The sequence below is a fragment of the Colletotrichum navitas genome (genome assembly GCF_030913465.1).
Source record: "Colletotrichum navitas strain CBS 125086 chromosome Unknown LY79scaffold_48, whole genome shotgun sequence".
NCBI classification, from domain to species: domain Eukaryota; kingdom Fungi; phylum Ascomycota; class Sordariomycetes; order Glomerellales; family Glomerellaceae; genus Colletotrichum; species Colletotrichum navitas.
Window position 1 is genome coordinate 18,085 of NW_026850594.1, and position 14,496 is coordinate 32,580.

Consider the following 14,496-nt stretch of genomic DNA (forward strand, 5'->3'; position numbering starts at 1 on the left):
CTATTCCAGCTGCCGCTACAGCAGAGGGTTTTGGATTATGTTGTTAATATAGTGCTTTCTTAAAACAGAAGACCACGTTCGCTTAGAACGGAGGGTTTCTAAGGATCTTAACTAACCTTCTCAGTATGTAAAATAATTCCATTGCCTTTAGCTAGGTCTTCAATCAGCAATAGAAGATCGTCTAGTGCAACAGGGAGCTCGGCATCACAATCGAAGCTCACAGGCTCAACAGCCTTTTTCATGACCATCAGGACGACCTGTTTCCGGGGACTAGACTGCCGCCGACGCTTCTTGGTTGGCTCGGCGATGCTGTGGCTGTCATATTATGGCTGAACATGTCAGTTAAGGGACGACCTCGTTACCCCGACGGATCTACATGACGGAACGATACCTACGCGGGAGGGAGAGTCAAAAGACTTCTAATCTGCATCTCACTCCGCCTTGACGTCTTTGCGTAGCAGGGTTTGATCGTTCACCACCCCAGCATCAGAAAATGACGGATAGGTTCTTTAGCTGCTCGATTTGCACAAGACCAAGTGCGCGCACAGTTGGAGCCAGGGGCGATATTTGCCGTAGGCACTTCTGTAGAGTTCACATGTCCTAGGATTTCCACAACTGCAATAATAGGGTAAGCGCCACCATAACATATGGCATAGGACTATACTTACTAAATATGGCACCGTATTCAGAGCCTAGATGACGCAACCTATAAAAGACTCATCATCGACGAAATAGGCCGCCTTCGTGCTCAGATTGACGAGAAGGCGGTGTGCAGACTTGCTTCTAGCCTTAACGATGACAAATGTTGCGTTATCGAACATCCCTCTAAGGCTGTTGGTCTAGATTCTCTTACAGGATGTGCCAACTATCACGCCCGTATCCGCTTTAGTGACGGATCCCCATCCTGGCTTATGTGAGTGCCGCGAGTTTCTGGCTTTGCTGTTAGGCTACCTGCTAGTCTCGTGGGATATCTGATCTGTAGCGAGTGTACAACCCTGAAGTTTCTAGAGAACACCAAAGTACCGGCGCCGCGAGCTTTCTTTTTAGCATCCTGTCTAAAGGTACCAATCATGGTATCAGAGCCTGGCCAAGGAGGCACCACCAAGGTCTGGCTGGGCCTCGCCGAGATCTATGCGGAGTTAAGCAGATCAAGATTGGGATGAATGGCGAAAGGCAGCGCTGAAGCAGTATGAGGGTGATCAACGATTAAAGAGTCTCATAGAACAGTCTTCCGGAAGGAGTTAGCAGTAATTCCCAATGGAATTAGCGGTTGAGACAGAGACTTTGAGTCTGGCTTCTGAATCATGAATCTTGCGATTCCGTTGATATAGGCAGTCAGTGGAGGCTTGCGGAGCTATGGAATCCATAGATGAGGCTGCAAGTATCTAATACCGTACACAGAAACCTCAATGATAAACATTTTAACATTTTACTATCTTTTGAAGAAATCGAAGGTGGCTATCTCAGTTACAAAGGACGCTATTGAAGCATAAAGATCGTAATCAATAACTTCGTACATTTCGTTACCAATACCACCATCAGATCGTTGTTGATACATATCATGGTCAGATGTTTCAAACCTCACCCTGAACTCCGACCAGAAGGTTTTACTATCCGAGCTAAGAGGAGGCGGTGTTATAGTAAATGTAAATGTCTTTGATCTTGAAGTCGGCCTGGGTGGCAGGAGGGCCGGCGCTCCAGCCCTTGTCGCCGTTGGACCAGTTGTTGAAGACCCAGGGACCGGTAGCACTGGGAACATCGCTAGTGGTGTTCCAGATTTCCGTGCCGTCAACGAACCACCGAACACGACCGGGAGTCCAGTCCAGGCGATACTCGTGCTCGGTCGTAGTAGGGCTACCAGGTGGCGGAAAGGACTGGGACGTCGCGACGCCGTTCCGGTCGGCATCCTGGTTGGTGAACCAGACTTGGCGGGTGCCCTGGTTGCTCAGGGACGACGCATCAGAAAGCCATTCAATATCCGTCTCCTGGGTGTCGTTTTTGTAGAAGAACATGCCTGGTTCGTTGTCAGAATATTGTTACTCAATAACTTTGACCACACGTTCAGGGATATTCTGCTTACCGTTGCAGACACCAGCGGGCTCGCTAAAGATAGCGACAGTACGAACGGAAGCGTACTTCATGTTACTAATGGTTGTGGTTACTTCAGCGGAGCTGTAAGGCATTGCAGTCTGGCCACCGGGGACCTTCAAGTTCATGTAGCCTCCGCCAACTACGACGTTAGAGGCGTCGAACTTGTGAGTGTCGCCAATAGGCCAGGTGCTAGCATACAAGCCGTCGGGGAGGCTGGTTTTGCCCTTGAAGTCGAAGATCACTCGGTTGGCATAACCGTAACCTCCAACGACGTATTGACCATTGGTCAGAGAAGGCTGGGGCGAGCGGACTAAGGCAAACGCCGGAGTGGCTGAGAGGATTGCAGATGTGAAGAATGAGGGCCGCATGGTGAATATTGTATGATAATCTCTTATGATAATCTCAGCTTGGTTTTTTGGATGTCTGATATGAAGTGAATGGTTCATAAATCTCTTATAGCATTGCGAGGAAGGGTATTACTTATAAATCTCCATCTTCTCACCATTCGTATACATCGCAAGACCTTTCAGAAGCGGTACCCTACACACGTTACAGCTCCAAGATCGATACCAAGGGAGCACTGTTGCCTGGACCTCGTTTCGCTGCACCCTCTCCAACTTCCTGCGTCATGGATCTAGACCTGGCTTACGGGATGCAAGGGGTTACGAGGAGGCGAATGTCACCCTTTCGACTTGCAGATGGAAAGGGGGGGGGGGGGGGGGGGGGGGGCACGCAGCCCTGCTCAAGGGACGAAAACTGATCGTGAACAGGCCCATTGTGACGTGCGTGTCCCCAACCACCGGGTGGCATTTCCGACTATAGGACCTTGGGTTACCCTTGAAAATCCTTGAGTAGCCAAGGCCTAGGATTCCAAGGGTCTTCGATGGTAGTATTTTAAGTTTACGGACGTGGCGCTGTCATGCGAACACTGAGACTGTGGCCTCCCTTGGCTGGATCGACACTAGAATTCCACCCATTACCGGCTTCCAGGAAGAAAGCCCTCGTGGAGGCTTACCCACCGCAAAAACACCAGAAGACTCGACATCATGCGAGACTATGAGGCAAGACATTCTACACGGTCTAGATGCAATGCCGATGGGCGCCGGATGATGAACTACTGCACGAGAATGGGCCTGCATGCCATCGAAGGATCCCGCCGTGCGCGCAGGATGGCGATGTTGCAGCGTCTGACCGGATCCCTGTCATCGATGTTGAACTGCGGCGGGAGCTGCCTTGGCGGATGGTCCCGACTCCGCTGTCGGGAGCCCCATGCATTCGCCGACTGGCCACTTCTGACTTGTGGTTTCTCACGTCAGAGTAGGTAGTCACTGGAACGCATCTGACCACCAGGAAGCTCACCGGTCATCAATACTCGAAGCTAAGTAGCGTTCGCCTCCAAAGGGGACTGCACATGGGTGGGTTCAGGGCTGATGGTGACATGCGTGTGTGTGTGTGGGTGTGTTCATCTGATCGTACCGCACCCAAGAACTTTTGCTAATGGGCTACGAAGCTTGCGATCCTTGAGGGTAGCACTCGCTTCCGAAATGTGGGTTCTCGCCCCGGTGCCACCGACTGACGCCAAGTCAGGATGTGAGTCGTGGTGGAGGATCTGGCCAGATGTAGTCTGTCTGCCTAGCGTTGAAGGCTGCGTGATGAGGGGGGTACGATGCACATGTAACTTCATATATTGGCTATATGGGCTGGTCCTTGTGAGGCGCGCGGGCTATTCAGTTTTCGGAATCCTCATATGACATGTAGTTTCTGGAGGATTCATTGCGTAGCGGAGGTTCCGCCCAAGACAAGAGAAAGAAGAAAACATACAAAACCAATAACCTGTCATAGTCAAACAATGAAACGTTGCACTTTTGCCAAGCCAGTTCACTTCCTGTCAGCTATAGTAGAGGATGTTTGTGAAATTCAAATGTCCAGGCGTCAACTTCTTTGCTCTAAGTCTTAACTATTGACGAGAAACAAATGACGCTCTAGAGGTTGAGCCCAACTCGATCTGGGTCAACTTCTCAACCCTTCTGTCCGAGGAGAAACCGGATGGTCCGAGCCTTGTCCCATTCATGTTGCATCTACATGCTCAGCCTCTGATCGCATAGACCCCCTCGCCAGATGACTCGTGGCGACGGTGTTCCTCTTCCTCCCCTTTCCTCTACGCTTGATGGGTCTGCAAACTGGGGACACCATAGTAGCGCCAGATGCTTCTTCGGAGACAATATCCAGGGGCTCATCAATGAATGTGGCGTGCGAGGCGGTGTTGGAAGCCCAGTTTGCAACTCGATGGTGGAGGTCGCCAGACGCTTCTTCGGAGATCGTATCCAGGGGCTCCTCAATGAGTGTGGCGTGCGAGGCGGTGTTGGAAGCCCAGTGTGCAACTCGCTGGTGGAGGTCGCCAGACGCTTCTTCGGAGATCGTATCCAGGGGCTCCTCAATGAGAGTTGTGTGCGAAGCGGTGTTGGAAGCCCAGTCTGCAACTCGACGGGAGAGGTCATTGTGACCTGGGGTGGGAGGTGTCGAAACATGGGTGCTTTGCGCAGCACTCCGGCTCCTCTCTGCGCCTTCGCGAGTCAAGCAGCTTGACGGGTCTGAGTGAGGCTCGTCTGTGGTAATAGCGCTACGCAAAGGGCTGGGTGCTCTGCTTCCCTGAACCGATTTTGACTGGCTTGGAAGAGGCTTCCGCTTGACGATGACTACAGGCTTGTCCTTGGTCGAGGGACCGGGAGGAATTGAAACGACGCGAGTCCGCGATCCGCAGTATCCGCAACGGTCGGTGAAGGCCACACGAGCAGCCATCTCTGCTAAAGTGTATCGGTTCTCGGTGTGGAGCGTGTTGGTCCCGGTGCGATACATTACAGACGAGTCTGTCAACGTGGTGCTCCTCGCAGCGGAAGCTGGCGGGGAAACGGGTCTGATTCCGGAAGAGCTTTCTGCCCGGATTTTGTAGACCCTGGCTTGGCCAAGGTGTACTCCGGTCCTGGTATCGTGGCCCATCTTGGCCAATGGAGTTTTGGAGTTGTCGTAGGGCGAGAGTAGCCTGTCGTTGTTGTTGTTGTGGCAGAACGTGGCGGGCTGTTCAAGCCGACCTTCATCATGCATCGACACAAGCCCTCGGAGCGCTGCACGTAGACCCATTATTGCTGTCTTGTTGGCGTTGGCAAAGAGCGAGATGAGGCCAGAAGAGGTCAAGCAGGTATCTGAAAATAGAGGAATAAAGATGGGAGCTTCTAGGCTTGTTGCTGTTGATTCGGTCTTCAGCCAAGCAGTGCCAGGAAGAAATTTTTGGAAGAGAAGGACGGCATCATAGATGGACCTGTTTATAAACTCTTCATTTCGGAGATAGGTAGAGTGATTCGCAGACGTGGGCCAAAGTCAGTATGTATTGAGTTCACGCCGGGGCTTGATATAACGTTGTGGTTGATCATAGATACGGACTGAACCGCTGGCCCTCGTTACTTTAACTTTATAGTCAACCAATCATTCATTGGACGGCAGTCCCGGAAACCTGAACGCCCGCATCATGTCACCAATGCCGCTCATAGAGAGCCCATTGACTCGAGCCTGGATTTCTTGCTACCTTGGTTCAGCCACGAAGTGAAATAAAAGATGCGGTGATTCACCGCCCGGTCAATTACTGAATGCAATTATCCCGTGCATTGCTGGTAGTATCGAACAGTGAGGCCCGGGTTTCCACGTCTTTGAACTGGATAGATGCTTCGGTGTGTCCTGGCCAGGCGACGAAGACGTATCTAATGGTGACACACACCCACCAGTTTCGTTGCCTCAAAGCTTTGCACCGGCCTCACGCTTCACCAATGCTCTAAGGTCTTTACGGAGAATCTTGCCGGACGGGCTTTTGGGAATGGCATCGATGAAGACGACGCCTCCACGCAGCTTCTTGTAGCTCGCAACCTGATCGGCCACCCACTTTTGGATCTCCTCGGCAGAAATCTGCGTCTTGTCGGCAACGACGTATGCCCTATTGCAGTGGTTAGTTGGCACGTGTGATGCCGTGGGACACACAGTAATCTTTTCTCCGTACCTTGGAAGCTCGGTGCCTTCGCCGTCCACGCCGATGACTGCAGCATCCTGAATCTTGGGATGCGTGACCAGCAGAGCCTCGAGCTCGGCCGGGGCCACTTGGATGCCCTTGTACTTTATGAGCTCCTAGGCCGTATTAGTCTACACAGGATCTTTCGCCGCCACGACACGACGGACAAACCTTTTTGCGGTCCACAAAGTAGAACTTGCCGTCCTTGAAAAGTAGTCTGTCGCCGGTGCAGAACCAGCCGTCCACAAAAGCCTCCTGATTTGCCTTGTCGTTCTTGTAATACCCTTTCGTGATGATCGGGCCGCGACACAACATCTCGCCGGGCTGCCCGACCTCGACGTCTCTGCCCTCGTCGTCGACCAGCCGGGCCTCGCAGTTGGCCACGATCATCGAGACGCTGCCGGTGTCGTCCGTGAGGTGGCGGGGCAGGAGCGTGAACCCGGCCGTCGTCTCGCTGAGGCCCCATGTCTGGGCGAGGAGCGCCTTGCCCCGGCCCATCTTCTTCTGCGCCTCCACCTGGGTCTCCCTGCCTAGCGCGGCGCCCCCCGTCAGCGCGAAGTCGACGCTGTCGAGGTGGTCCTTGACGAGCGGGGATTTTGCGATCATGAGGTAGATGGGCGGCACGCTAAACATGTAGTTGACCTTGTACTTCTTGATGTTCTCGATGAAGTCGACAAAGTTGAACTTCTTCATCCAGTAGACCACCCCTCCCATATACGTCTGGTTGACGATGTAGGCCTGGAGGCCGGAGATGTGGGCCGCGGGCAGGTGGCCGAGCGTGATGAACTTCATCCCCGGCCCGTCCTTGTGATAGTACTTTATCGTCGGCGTGGTGATGCACAAGGCTTGTGCGATCATGTTGGCGTGGGAAATCTTGACCGCCTTGGGCATGCCTGTGGTGCCGCTGCTGTAGATGAAGCACCCGACGGTGTTCTCCAGGTTCGTCCGGTCCGTGACGCGTTCCCAGTCGAGCTCCTCCCCCGACAGGGATAGCTGCTTGTCGGACTTTGCCTCGAACAGCTGGAACTCTTGGCTGTCGCCAATGTAGAGGATGCAGTCGTCTGGCAAACCGGCTGACGTGCCCCCAGTGACGGCGAGGGCTTTGATGTCGGGGCTGCAGATCACCATCTTGCTCTCCGTCAGGTTAATCTGCCGGGCAACTTCAGACGGGGAAGACGACGGGGAGGAAGAGGCGACGGAGCCCCCCGCAGCCATGATGCCGTAGAAGACGACCGGGGCCATGTAATGGCCGGTGAAGATGACTTGGACGACGTCGCCGTTGCGGATGTTGTAGCGGTGCCGCAGGGTGTGGGCTAGCTGTTTCACGGCCTTCACGAGACGTGACTTTGTGATGGACCGAGACGGGTCAGCCGCGTCGACGTGGAGGATTGTGTCATCACGAAGTCTCTCGTTGGGTAAGTCTGTAGACATCGGTCAGCGTCGCCGATTAATAAGTTTGCGGCGAGAAACGGTTTGTGAGACTATTCGCTCACCGAAGAGGAACGTAAGCAGGTCAACGTTGGGGATGTCGATGGTATCGGGAGACCGGTAGATGGTCTGGCCATCCCGCTTCTCAACAATCGTGGCCATGCTGGGTGTTGTTGATGATGATGAAGCTAGGTGCAAGCGTCAATGGGTAGGCGAATGTCTTTACACGATCCTATTCGCCAGCTGGACTCTGGGGTATAGGCCGAAAACGGGACTGCTTCAATCGCAATCCCGACTGTGTCCGACAGGGAGAGAACACGTTTGATCGCAGAAGGGCAAGCCGGACTATCACTGTAGCGAGCAGACGGGGCTGGAGGTGGCTGACCGGTTCCTGGGGAGATTAATGCACGCGGAATGAGTGACGGCTAAGAAGACGAATAGTTCGAGATGAAAGGAGTTGGAAAGGATTCAAGTTTTGGTGGGTTTCGCTAGCTTTTCCCCCGCATCGTGTGTTGGTTCGTTTATCACGATTCCGCCGCCCGCACCATGCAACCGAAGCAAGCCGCTCTCCCCGCCCCTGCATCGACCTGCTCAGTAGCCACTACTATTATTACCTCCTGTGGCCAAGGTAATTGTGCCCGCACGGTCTACGTGTCAAGCTCCCATGGCCCACTATCTGGTTGGGGTAACCCTTCCAGTAGCGTCTTTTCTGAGCAGGTTGGTCGCTGGGCTGCGGGGTCTCTCGTTCTTTGGGTGAAGCAATGTCTCTGGTTACTGGAGACTGGAGAGTCATTGATGGTGGATGTGCAGGGGGATCCCCGTCTCACTAAGCCATGAACCCAGATATGTGTCGGTCTGGCTTTGCGTGAAACTCGTCAGGCCAAAAGGAGGCCCAGACGGTCTGTGCTTTGAGTCCCATTTTAGCTTTCATCAGGCCTCGGACTAACTCTTACTGCCACCCGTGCCTCTTGCATGGGATTCAAGATCCGGGGGAATCACTGAGATCAGATTTTGGAGGATGCAACACGTCAGGTAGCTCTGTTCGACAAGTGAAAACGATGCTGATGTTTTAATAGCGACAAACAGTAAAGTCCGAGAATGTACAGGCCAGCCTGACGACCAACAACCGTGAGGCTGCCTGTGGATGCATATATGTATGCATCGGTCTGGGTTAATGTTGCTTCACCGCCTCCCAAATGTGCCCCTACAGGCATCATTCCCGCCTAATGTCTTTTTAACCTCCTTTTCCCACCTGAGCTACTGTAATGGCTTAGCTATCACCTCTGAAATTCGCGCCCTGCTATGTCCGAAAGCCCTCCAAGACCAAACTCGGCTCTCAACACGCAAGACGGTCACAACAATAAAATTCCATCTTTGAACCAAAAGGGCAAGTTTGTTGCAATTGGCTTAACATCTTACGTCAAACGCTTATCTAATAGTACTATCATCAAGACAGCCTAGCCTGGTAGCAACTAGGTACACCTAGTAGTAGCACTACAAAATCACTACAGAAGCTAATTTCCTTTTAGGTAATCGTCTTTGTCTTAAAATCATCAACTTTTATAGATCCTCTGTTGACAACTCTTACACTAAGATTAGCCCTAGCACTTGATATGTAGCCTCCACACTCCCCACACTAGACCGCTCTTTCTAGTGAACACTAACAGTTCAAACTGACCTTTTTAGTTTAGACTTGACGATATACTATATTATAACAGGTAAAGCTGTATTTAAGACATTCTAGAGCGAAGACGTGTAAAAGATGTACTGCAAAAAGGAATTCCCTGACTTGACTGGCATATTGCATGCAGACATAACCCGAATCTGCTAGTCTCAGGATTTTGAATCTGTGGACGGGCTGGTCCCGTTCCTGAATGTTTGAACAGAGAATTGGGACCATGTAACTTGCCAGTTCAAGCAGAATGGGCATGAGATCTGGGATGTATTGTATAATCTACAGTGGCTTTCCACGTTAATAATGACAATCCTAGAATTAGAAAACACAACGTTGTTAATGCGCAGGTTGCAGTGCATAATGCCAAGTAGGTGAAGTGACTTAAGCCTAGATATCAGCTACAGGATCTAGTCTAGGTAGGTAGATAGGGCGTAAACTTGTTCAAGAACGAGATACTGTGGTTTAAACTTCTTCAAGAAAAGCTTTCCATCTGGCAACTTCCCGAGAAACTGGATCATGTGGCCAGACACAGGCCTTCCTCGACAAGACTCTCCCTGGCACTTGAGTAATCAGGTTTCGGACTTCGCTCTCATATCTACTACTATGGTCATATAAACCTCAATCATCATGAAATATTCCATAAGGCATACGCTCTAGATTCCAGTAATCCGATTACGCACATTTCTCTTGTTCTTTGTAGCTCCATTTGAATCCAGTTGCATAGGATAACGGTGTTCGTTCGCCGTAGTCCCTCAGAGTAGGATTGGCTCCCGCTTCCAGTAATGCGGAGACGGAAGCGATGTTAAGTTGCTCGGCGGCATGAGGGAGTGGCGTTCGACCTGAGGTGTCTTGGGAATCTATCTCGACCTTATTAGTGCCGAGAAGAAGTTTAATGGTCTCCGCGATAGGATCAGCTGGTTTGTCCCCGGAACCCACCACATCCTTACAATAGCTGTGCAACCAACGCCCGGTCGCAGCATATGAGAGTGGCGTTCGGCCCAGGTTATCCTTCAAATCCGCCTCGACCCGATGACTGCCCAGAAGAAGTTTGATAGTATTGGCTGCAGCTCCGCCTGCAGCATGTGAGAGCGGTGTTCTTCCTGAGTAATCTTTACAGTCTAGCTCGGCGGTGCTGTTTTCGAAGAGAGACTTGAAGATCGGTACATCATCATAACTTGCAAGCCTTGAGAGAGTTGTTCGACCGTTGTTATCTCTCGAATTCGGTTCGACCATACCGGTCTCAACTAAAAGCCTGCCATCCTTCGTGCTGCGATGACTGTCATAAGATAGGACAGCTATGAGTGGCGTTCGACCGATGGCATCTTTCGAGTTCACATCAACTTTCCCGGCCCTGAGAAAAAGCCGGAAAATGTCTGTAGACCAGGTATCATATGTAATATATGAGAATGGCGTTTCACCCCATCGATTTTTGTAATTCGCCTCGACCTGATCAGACTCAAGAAGAAGCTGAATAACAGCCTGGTGTAGCCCTCTCACTGCATGCCATAATGGCGTCCAGCCATCCTCAGACTGGTGGTTGATATCGACCCTACCAGTCTCAAGAAGCATCTTGACAATAGACTCGTGTCCACATTCGCAAGCATGACAGAAAGGTGTTCGGCCATTTCTATCTGCAATGTCAGGATCAACGCGGCCAGTATCAAGAAGCATCTTGACAATAGTCTCGTGTCCGTCTTTGGCAGCATGCGCTAGGGGTGTCATGCCGTCTTCGTCCTTGTGGTCCATGTTTACCTTGCTACTCTTCAAAAGAAGCTGGACTATCATCAATAACCCTTTCTCGGCGGCGTATGATAGTGGCGTCGTGAGTCGAGGCCCCTCTTCAGCATTCACGTCAACCAATCCACGCTCGATAACGAGAGCAATAATCATTTCATGTCCAAGGCCTAGAACATTAGAAAAAATGCTTCTTCTTGCCGAGAATATGAACTGGCCTCTTGATTTGTAGAGTTTAGTGTTTTGCTGGTTGTATTGCATTCCAAGATCAATGAGTGCTAAGCTGTTAGGGTATGCCTCCTTGAAGGCAACCAGGAATGCGTGTACCGTCTCGAAACCCCCAGTGCCGAAAGCTGCAAATATCGGAGCTGCATATCTCTCAGCTTCGATTTCGAAGCATGCTAATTTTGAGCGCTGGATTCTGATGAGGTTGGCTCTGTTTTTGCTCAGCTAGGATGTACAAGAGGCTGACGTGAGCTTTGTGTCGCCAGATTTCGTGCTCTTCTTCCAAAAGATTGCTCAGCGCTGTCCAACTGGCAAGATCGAATGTTTGCAGAAAATCAACCTGGCTGACTCCTCATGCTTCTGCTAGGTCCGAATGGTACAAGACCTGCTGCGTCGCATATCGCACAAAAGGCAACCTTGCCTCCGCTGATTTACGGACTTCATCGGCGTTTTCGTTAACGATCTCAGGGAGATCTTTGCCAATATCGCAAAGTACAGTTGTTCTGGGCTGAGCGGATCCTCTGCGAAGAGCACCCATTGAATACATAGAAGCAACTCATCTCTACAGTGACGATCGCGGATGAGGATGTCGCGAAACAGGGTGTTGAGGTCACCGGGGAGTTCCCGAAGTCTTTGTCGAAGTCGATGCAGGCGACCGCCGTCGTATTCCTTGTTTAGAATGCCCACAACGAGGACCACCCACATGAAAACCCCAGATGCCTTTTCTTGGAGCTCATGGCGGACCTGTTGGGCTATCTTGCTGGTTCCTATCCTCAGCTCACTAAGCACATACTTGACAATGTCATCTTTGTGCCCTTCCTGTCCTTCTAGGATGAGGCTTGCTGCCTTTGAAATGGTGATGTGAGGGTAATGTCTGCTTGAGAAGCAGACTTGGAAGCCGATATCCATTGCCGTGGTGTTTTCGCTAACGCTCTCAAAAAACGAGACCATGTCCCGGATCTGATCTTCATCGCATTCATCCAACGCGTCAATGAAGCATGTTACAGATTCATCTTTGAGGTTCCGGAATACCTCTTCGAGCAGCTCCTTGAGGAGCTCGATGGTCCACTCACGGAGCCTAGTATTTCGTTTCATTAGAGCATGGAAGTCTAAGGCCGTCCGAAGTTGAGGAAGGGCCTCGATGAGTTGAAAAAGCAGTGATCGGTACATCCCTGTTGTCGACTTTTGAAGTTGCTCGCCTCGTGCGTTGAAGAAGAATGTGATCAGGGTGCCCTTTTTCATTGTCTTCCGATAATTAATTTTCGGAGACAGACTTCATCAACGTGGATTTTCTCGTGCCTGGCTTTCCCTTGATCCATAAGAACCCATAATGATCTTTGCGTTTTGTATGGTCCAGCCAGTCAAGGTACTCGGAACTCTTCAGCACTCACTTGCAGGTCTTAGAGTGCGCCTTTTTGATTGTCATTTGCCGGGCATCAATCTGGTCGAATCTCAATGAATTCAACAGCTTCTCCCACTGCTCGTCGCTTAGCCTTTCTCTATCAGCTGCAGCCTTTGGGTCTTGAAACTCAGTTGAGGTAAGAACGGGAGACGAAGAACACAGAGGAGTGAGCTCGTAAAGAAGATCTTTCACATACGTAGCAGCAGTCATTGCTGCATATCCTTGCCATTCCTTGTTCTTGTGGGAATCCGAGTAATCGCATATGCCGCGAACAACTAAGCAAGGGAAGTAATTGCTCAATCCTGCAGCTTCCATTTCAAGGCATAAGACGTGATATTTGGCCGCAAGTTTATCCCGAGTCTCAGCGTTCTTCATGACCTGATTGGCTGAAGCTATTGTGCCATAATGGACAACCAACTTGTCTCCGTTTCGTGGAGATCTCTCGACGAGGTTTGAGGGATCATGCCGACAAGCTGCAGCGCAGGTTTCTGTAGAGTTCCCAGGGTGAACAAAAGTGCTTTTGTACAGCTTGTCGCTGTCTGAACTTGGTCGGGCAAAGTGGCTCCTCAAACTCGGCTTATTATGAAGAAGACCGTTGATCGTCTCTTCGATTTTGTGCCCATCTCTCATATGCCGAGCCCGAAGTCCAACGGCTGCCGCACGCAAGCGCTGAGGTGGCTGATCTAAGACGCCAATTTGTTGGAAGCTCTGACCCTGTATATCTTTCCCAAAGTCGTATTGAAACACACTGCTCTTCCCATTATGAACAGTACTGACGACGACATCCCCAAGGCGGATGTCATTGTTTCGAGTCGGAGCGCCACCGCCGATTCCCACCATCAATCGGATCCCAATATTGGGAAAGGTGCGTTCCATATTCGCTGCAGTCGTTGCAGCGGCTGCAATTCCCATCTCCGCTAAGACGGTCATCACAACGTCATGTGACCCAATTCTGCCGAATGCGTAGTAGTTCCTGTCACTCGAGTTTGGGTGCAGATCATGTGGATACGCATGCTCTTCGTCCAAAAGCGCCTGCGCCGCGGCGTATTCCGTGGGTATGGCGCATATCCAACCCACAGTATATTCATGATAGGCGAGCTTGGGTCTTGCTTCCTGTCCGAGTTGGCGTCGTTTGCAAGATGGCATATATTGTTCATTGTAAGTGACCTCGGGAGGGTGCTTTCTCTTCGGCTCCATCAAGGCATCCAATAGGGGTAGTAACGTCGTCGCAGAAATTGGAAGCCTCAAATCGGTGCGGAGACTCGATCAGGCTATAGGTAGGCAGTCAGCGTCATCCCAAGCATCAAACATCCCGCTGGGGACCTACAAAGTCGTTGAGAGAAGCGGTAGATGTGATTCGTGGCTATGGCGAACATCTAGCAGTGGGAGCCTTGCAGCAAGGCTGGATGCTTTCTAGGAGCGTATGTACGGGCAGAGAGCAGCATATGTCGCAAGGAAGAAGGGAACAGAAAGGCTTCAGCTCAAGCTTGTGGCATGTCGAGGCCGCCATCTTGGCATCAGCTGCAGTCCTCATAGGTCACCCGGTCGTCTTACATAGACCACTAAACGTAGGCTTGGTCTTCAACGATGATATCACATCTCGATCGGTTACACTATGTTCCGCCGTCCGTTTCCAGGAGCGTTACCTACCACTTTAGGTTGTCAAAGTCATTATAAAGAAAGTCGCCTGGCTCCATTCAGATGATTCCAGTGAAATTATTGACGACTAGCAAACACCCGGTGTTGTATGTTGTCTGTTTTTTCCTTTTTTTTTTCTTTCCTTTTCGAGCCATTTTCCCCTCACCACAGCTCAGTTTTCTTGGCTCACCTGGCCCGGCAATCGGTGATTCTTTATAGCACTGTGCCCTGTCCCCTGATTTGCTGTTA

General features: G+C 51.1%; 7 protein-coding genes across 7 annotated transcripts; 1 reads left to right on the forward strand and 6 right to left on the reverse strand.

Moving 5' to 3' along the window:
- Window positions 1-493: 493 nt before the first annotated feature.
- Window positions 494-917, forward strand: LY79DRAFT_591713 (uncharacterized protein; the record flags this gene model as incomplete). Its single annotated transcript, XM_060561315.1, has 3 exons — window positions 494-584; window position 628; window positions 692-917. 3 exons carry the CDS (start codon window positions 494-496, stop codon window positions 915-917), a joined length of 318 nt encoding a protein of 105 aa, XP_060412058.1.
- A 702-nt stretch (window positions 918-1,619) lies between these two features.
- LY79DRAFT_519571 (concanavalin A-like lectin/glucanase domain-containing protein) lies at window positions 1,620-2,459 on the reverse strand (the record flags this gene model as incomplete). The annotated part of the gene is made up of 2 exons (XM_060555156.1): window positions 1,620-2,014; window positions 2,081-2,459. The coding sequence occupies 2 exons, from the start codon at window positions 2,457-2,459 to the stop codon at window positions 1,620-1,622; spliced, it is 774 nt and encodes a 257-aa protein (XP_060412059.1).
- Window positions 2,460-3,953: 1,494 nt separating this feature from the next.
- Window positions 3,954-5,454, reverse strand: LY79DRAFT_559499 (uncharacterized protein). Its single transcript, XM_060558258.1, has one exon. It carries the CDS (start codon window positions 5,227-5,229, stop codon window positions 4,159-4,161), a length of 1,071 nt encoding a protein of 356 aa, XP_060412060.1. The 5' UTR covers window positions 5,230-5,454; the 3' UTR covers window positions 3,954-4,158.
- Window positions 5,455-8,071, reverse strand: LY79DRAFT_559502 (AMP-binding enzyme). The gene is made up of 4 exons (XM_060558259.1): window positions 7,639-8,071; window positions 6,317-7,566; window positions 6,137-6,261; window positions 5,455-6,073 (listed from the first exon to the last, which is right to left on the reverse strand). The coding sequence occupies exons 1-4, from the start codon at window positions 7,733-7,735 to the stop codon at window positions 5,878-5,880; spliced, it is 1,668 nt and encodes a 555-aa protein (XP_060412061.1). The 5' UTR covers window positions 7,736-8,071; the 3' UTR covers window positions 5,455-5,877.
- Window positions 8,072-9,992: 1,921 nt separating this feature from the next.
- LY79DRAFT_475974 (ankyrin repeat-containing domain protein) lies at window positions 9,993-11,147 on the reverse strand (the record flags this gene model as incomplete). The annotated part of the gene is made up of 2 exons (XM_060553235.1): window positions 9,993-10,162; window positions 10,214-11,147. Coding segments are annotated over 2 exons (1,104 nt in total), but the record flags the coding sequence as incomplete, so codon positions are not given.
- Window positions 11,148-11,468: 321 nt separating this feature from the next.
- On the reverse strand, window positions 11,469-12,464 carry LY79DRAFT_704988 (uncharacterized protein). The gene is made up of 2 exons (XM_060564994.1): window positions 11,774-12,464; window positions 11,469-11,681 (listed from the first exon to the last, which is right to left on the reverse strand). The coding sequence occupies exons 1-2, from the start codon at window positions 12,447-12,449 to the stop codon at window positions 11,560-11,562; spliced, it is 798 nt and encodes a 265-aa protein (XP_060412063.1). The 5' UTR covers window positions 12,450-12,464; the 3' UTR covers window positions 11,469-11,559.
- A 130-nt stretch (window positions 12,465-12,594) lies between these two features.
- LY79DRAFT_519553 (nucleoside phosphorylase domain-containing protein) lies at window positions 12,595-13,755 on the reverse strand (the record flags this gene model as incomplete). Its single annotated transcript, XM_060555152.1, has 1 exon — window positions 12,595-13,755. One exon carries the CDS (start codon window positions 13,753-13,755, stop codon window positions 12,595-12,597), a length of 1,161 nt encoding a protein of 386 aa, XP_060412064.1.
- Window positions 13,756-14,496: the final 741 nt, after the last annotated feature.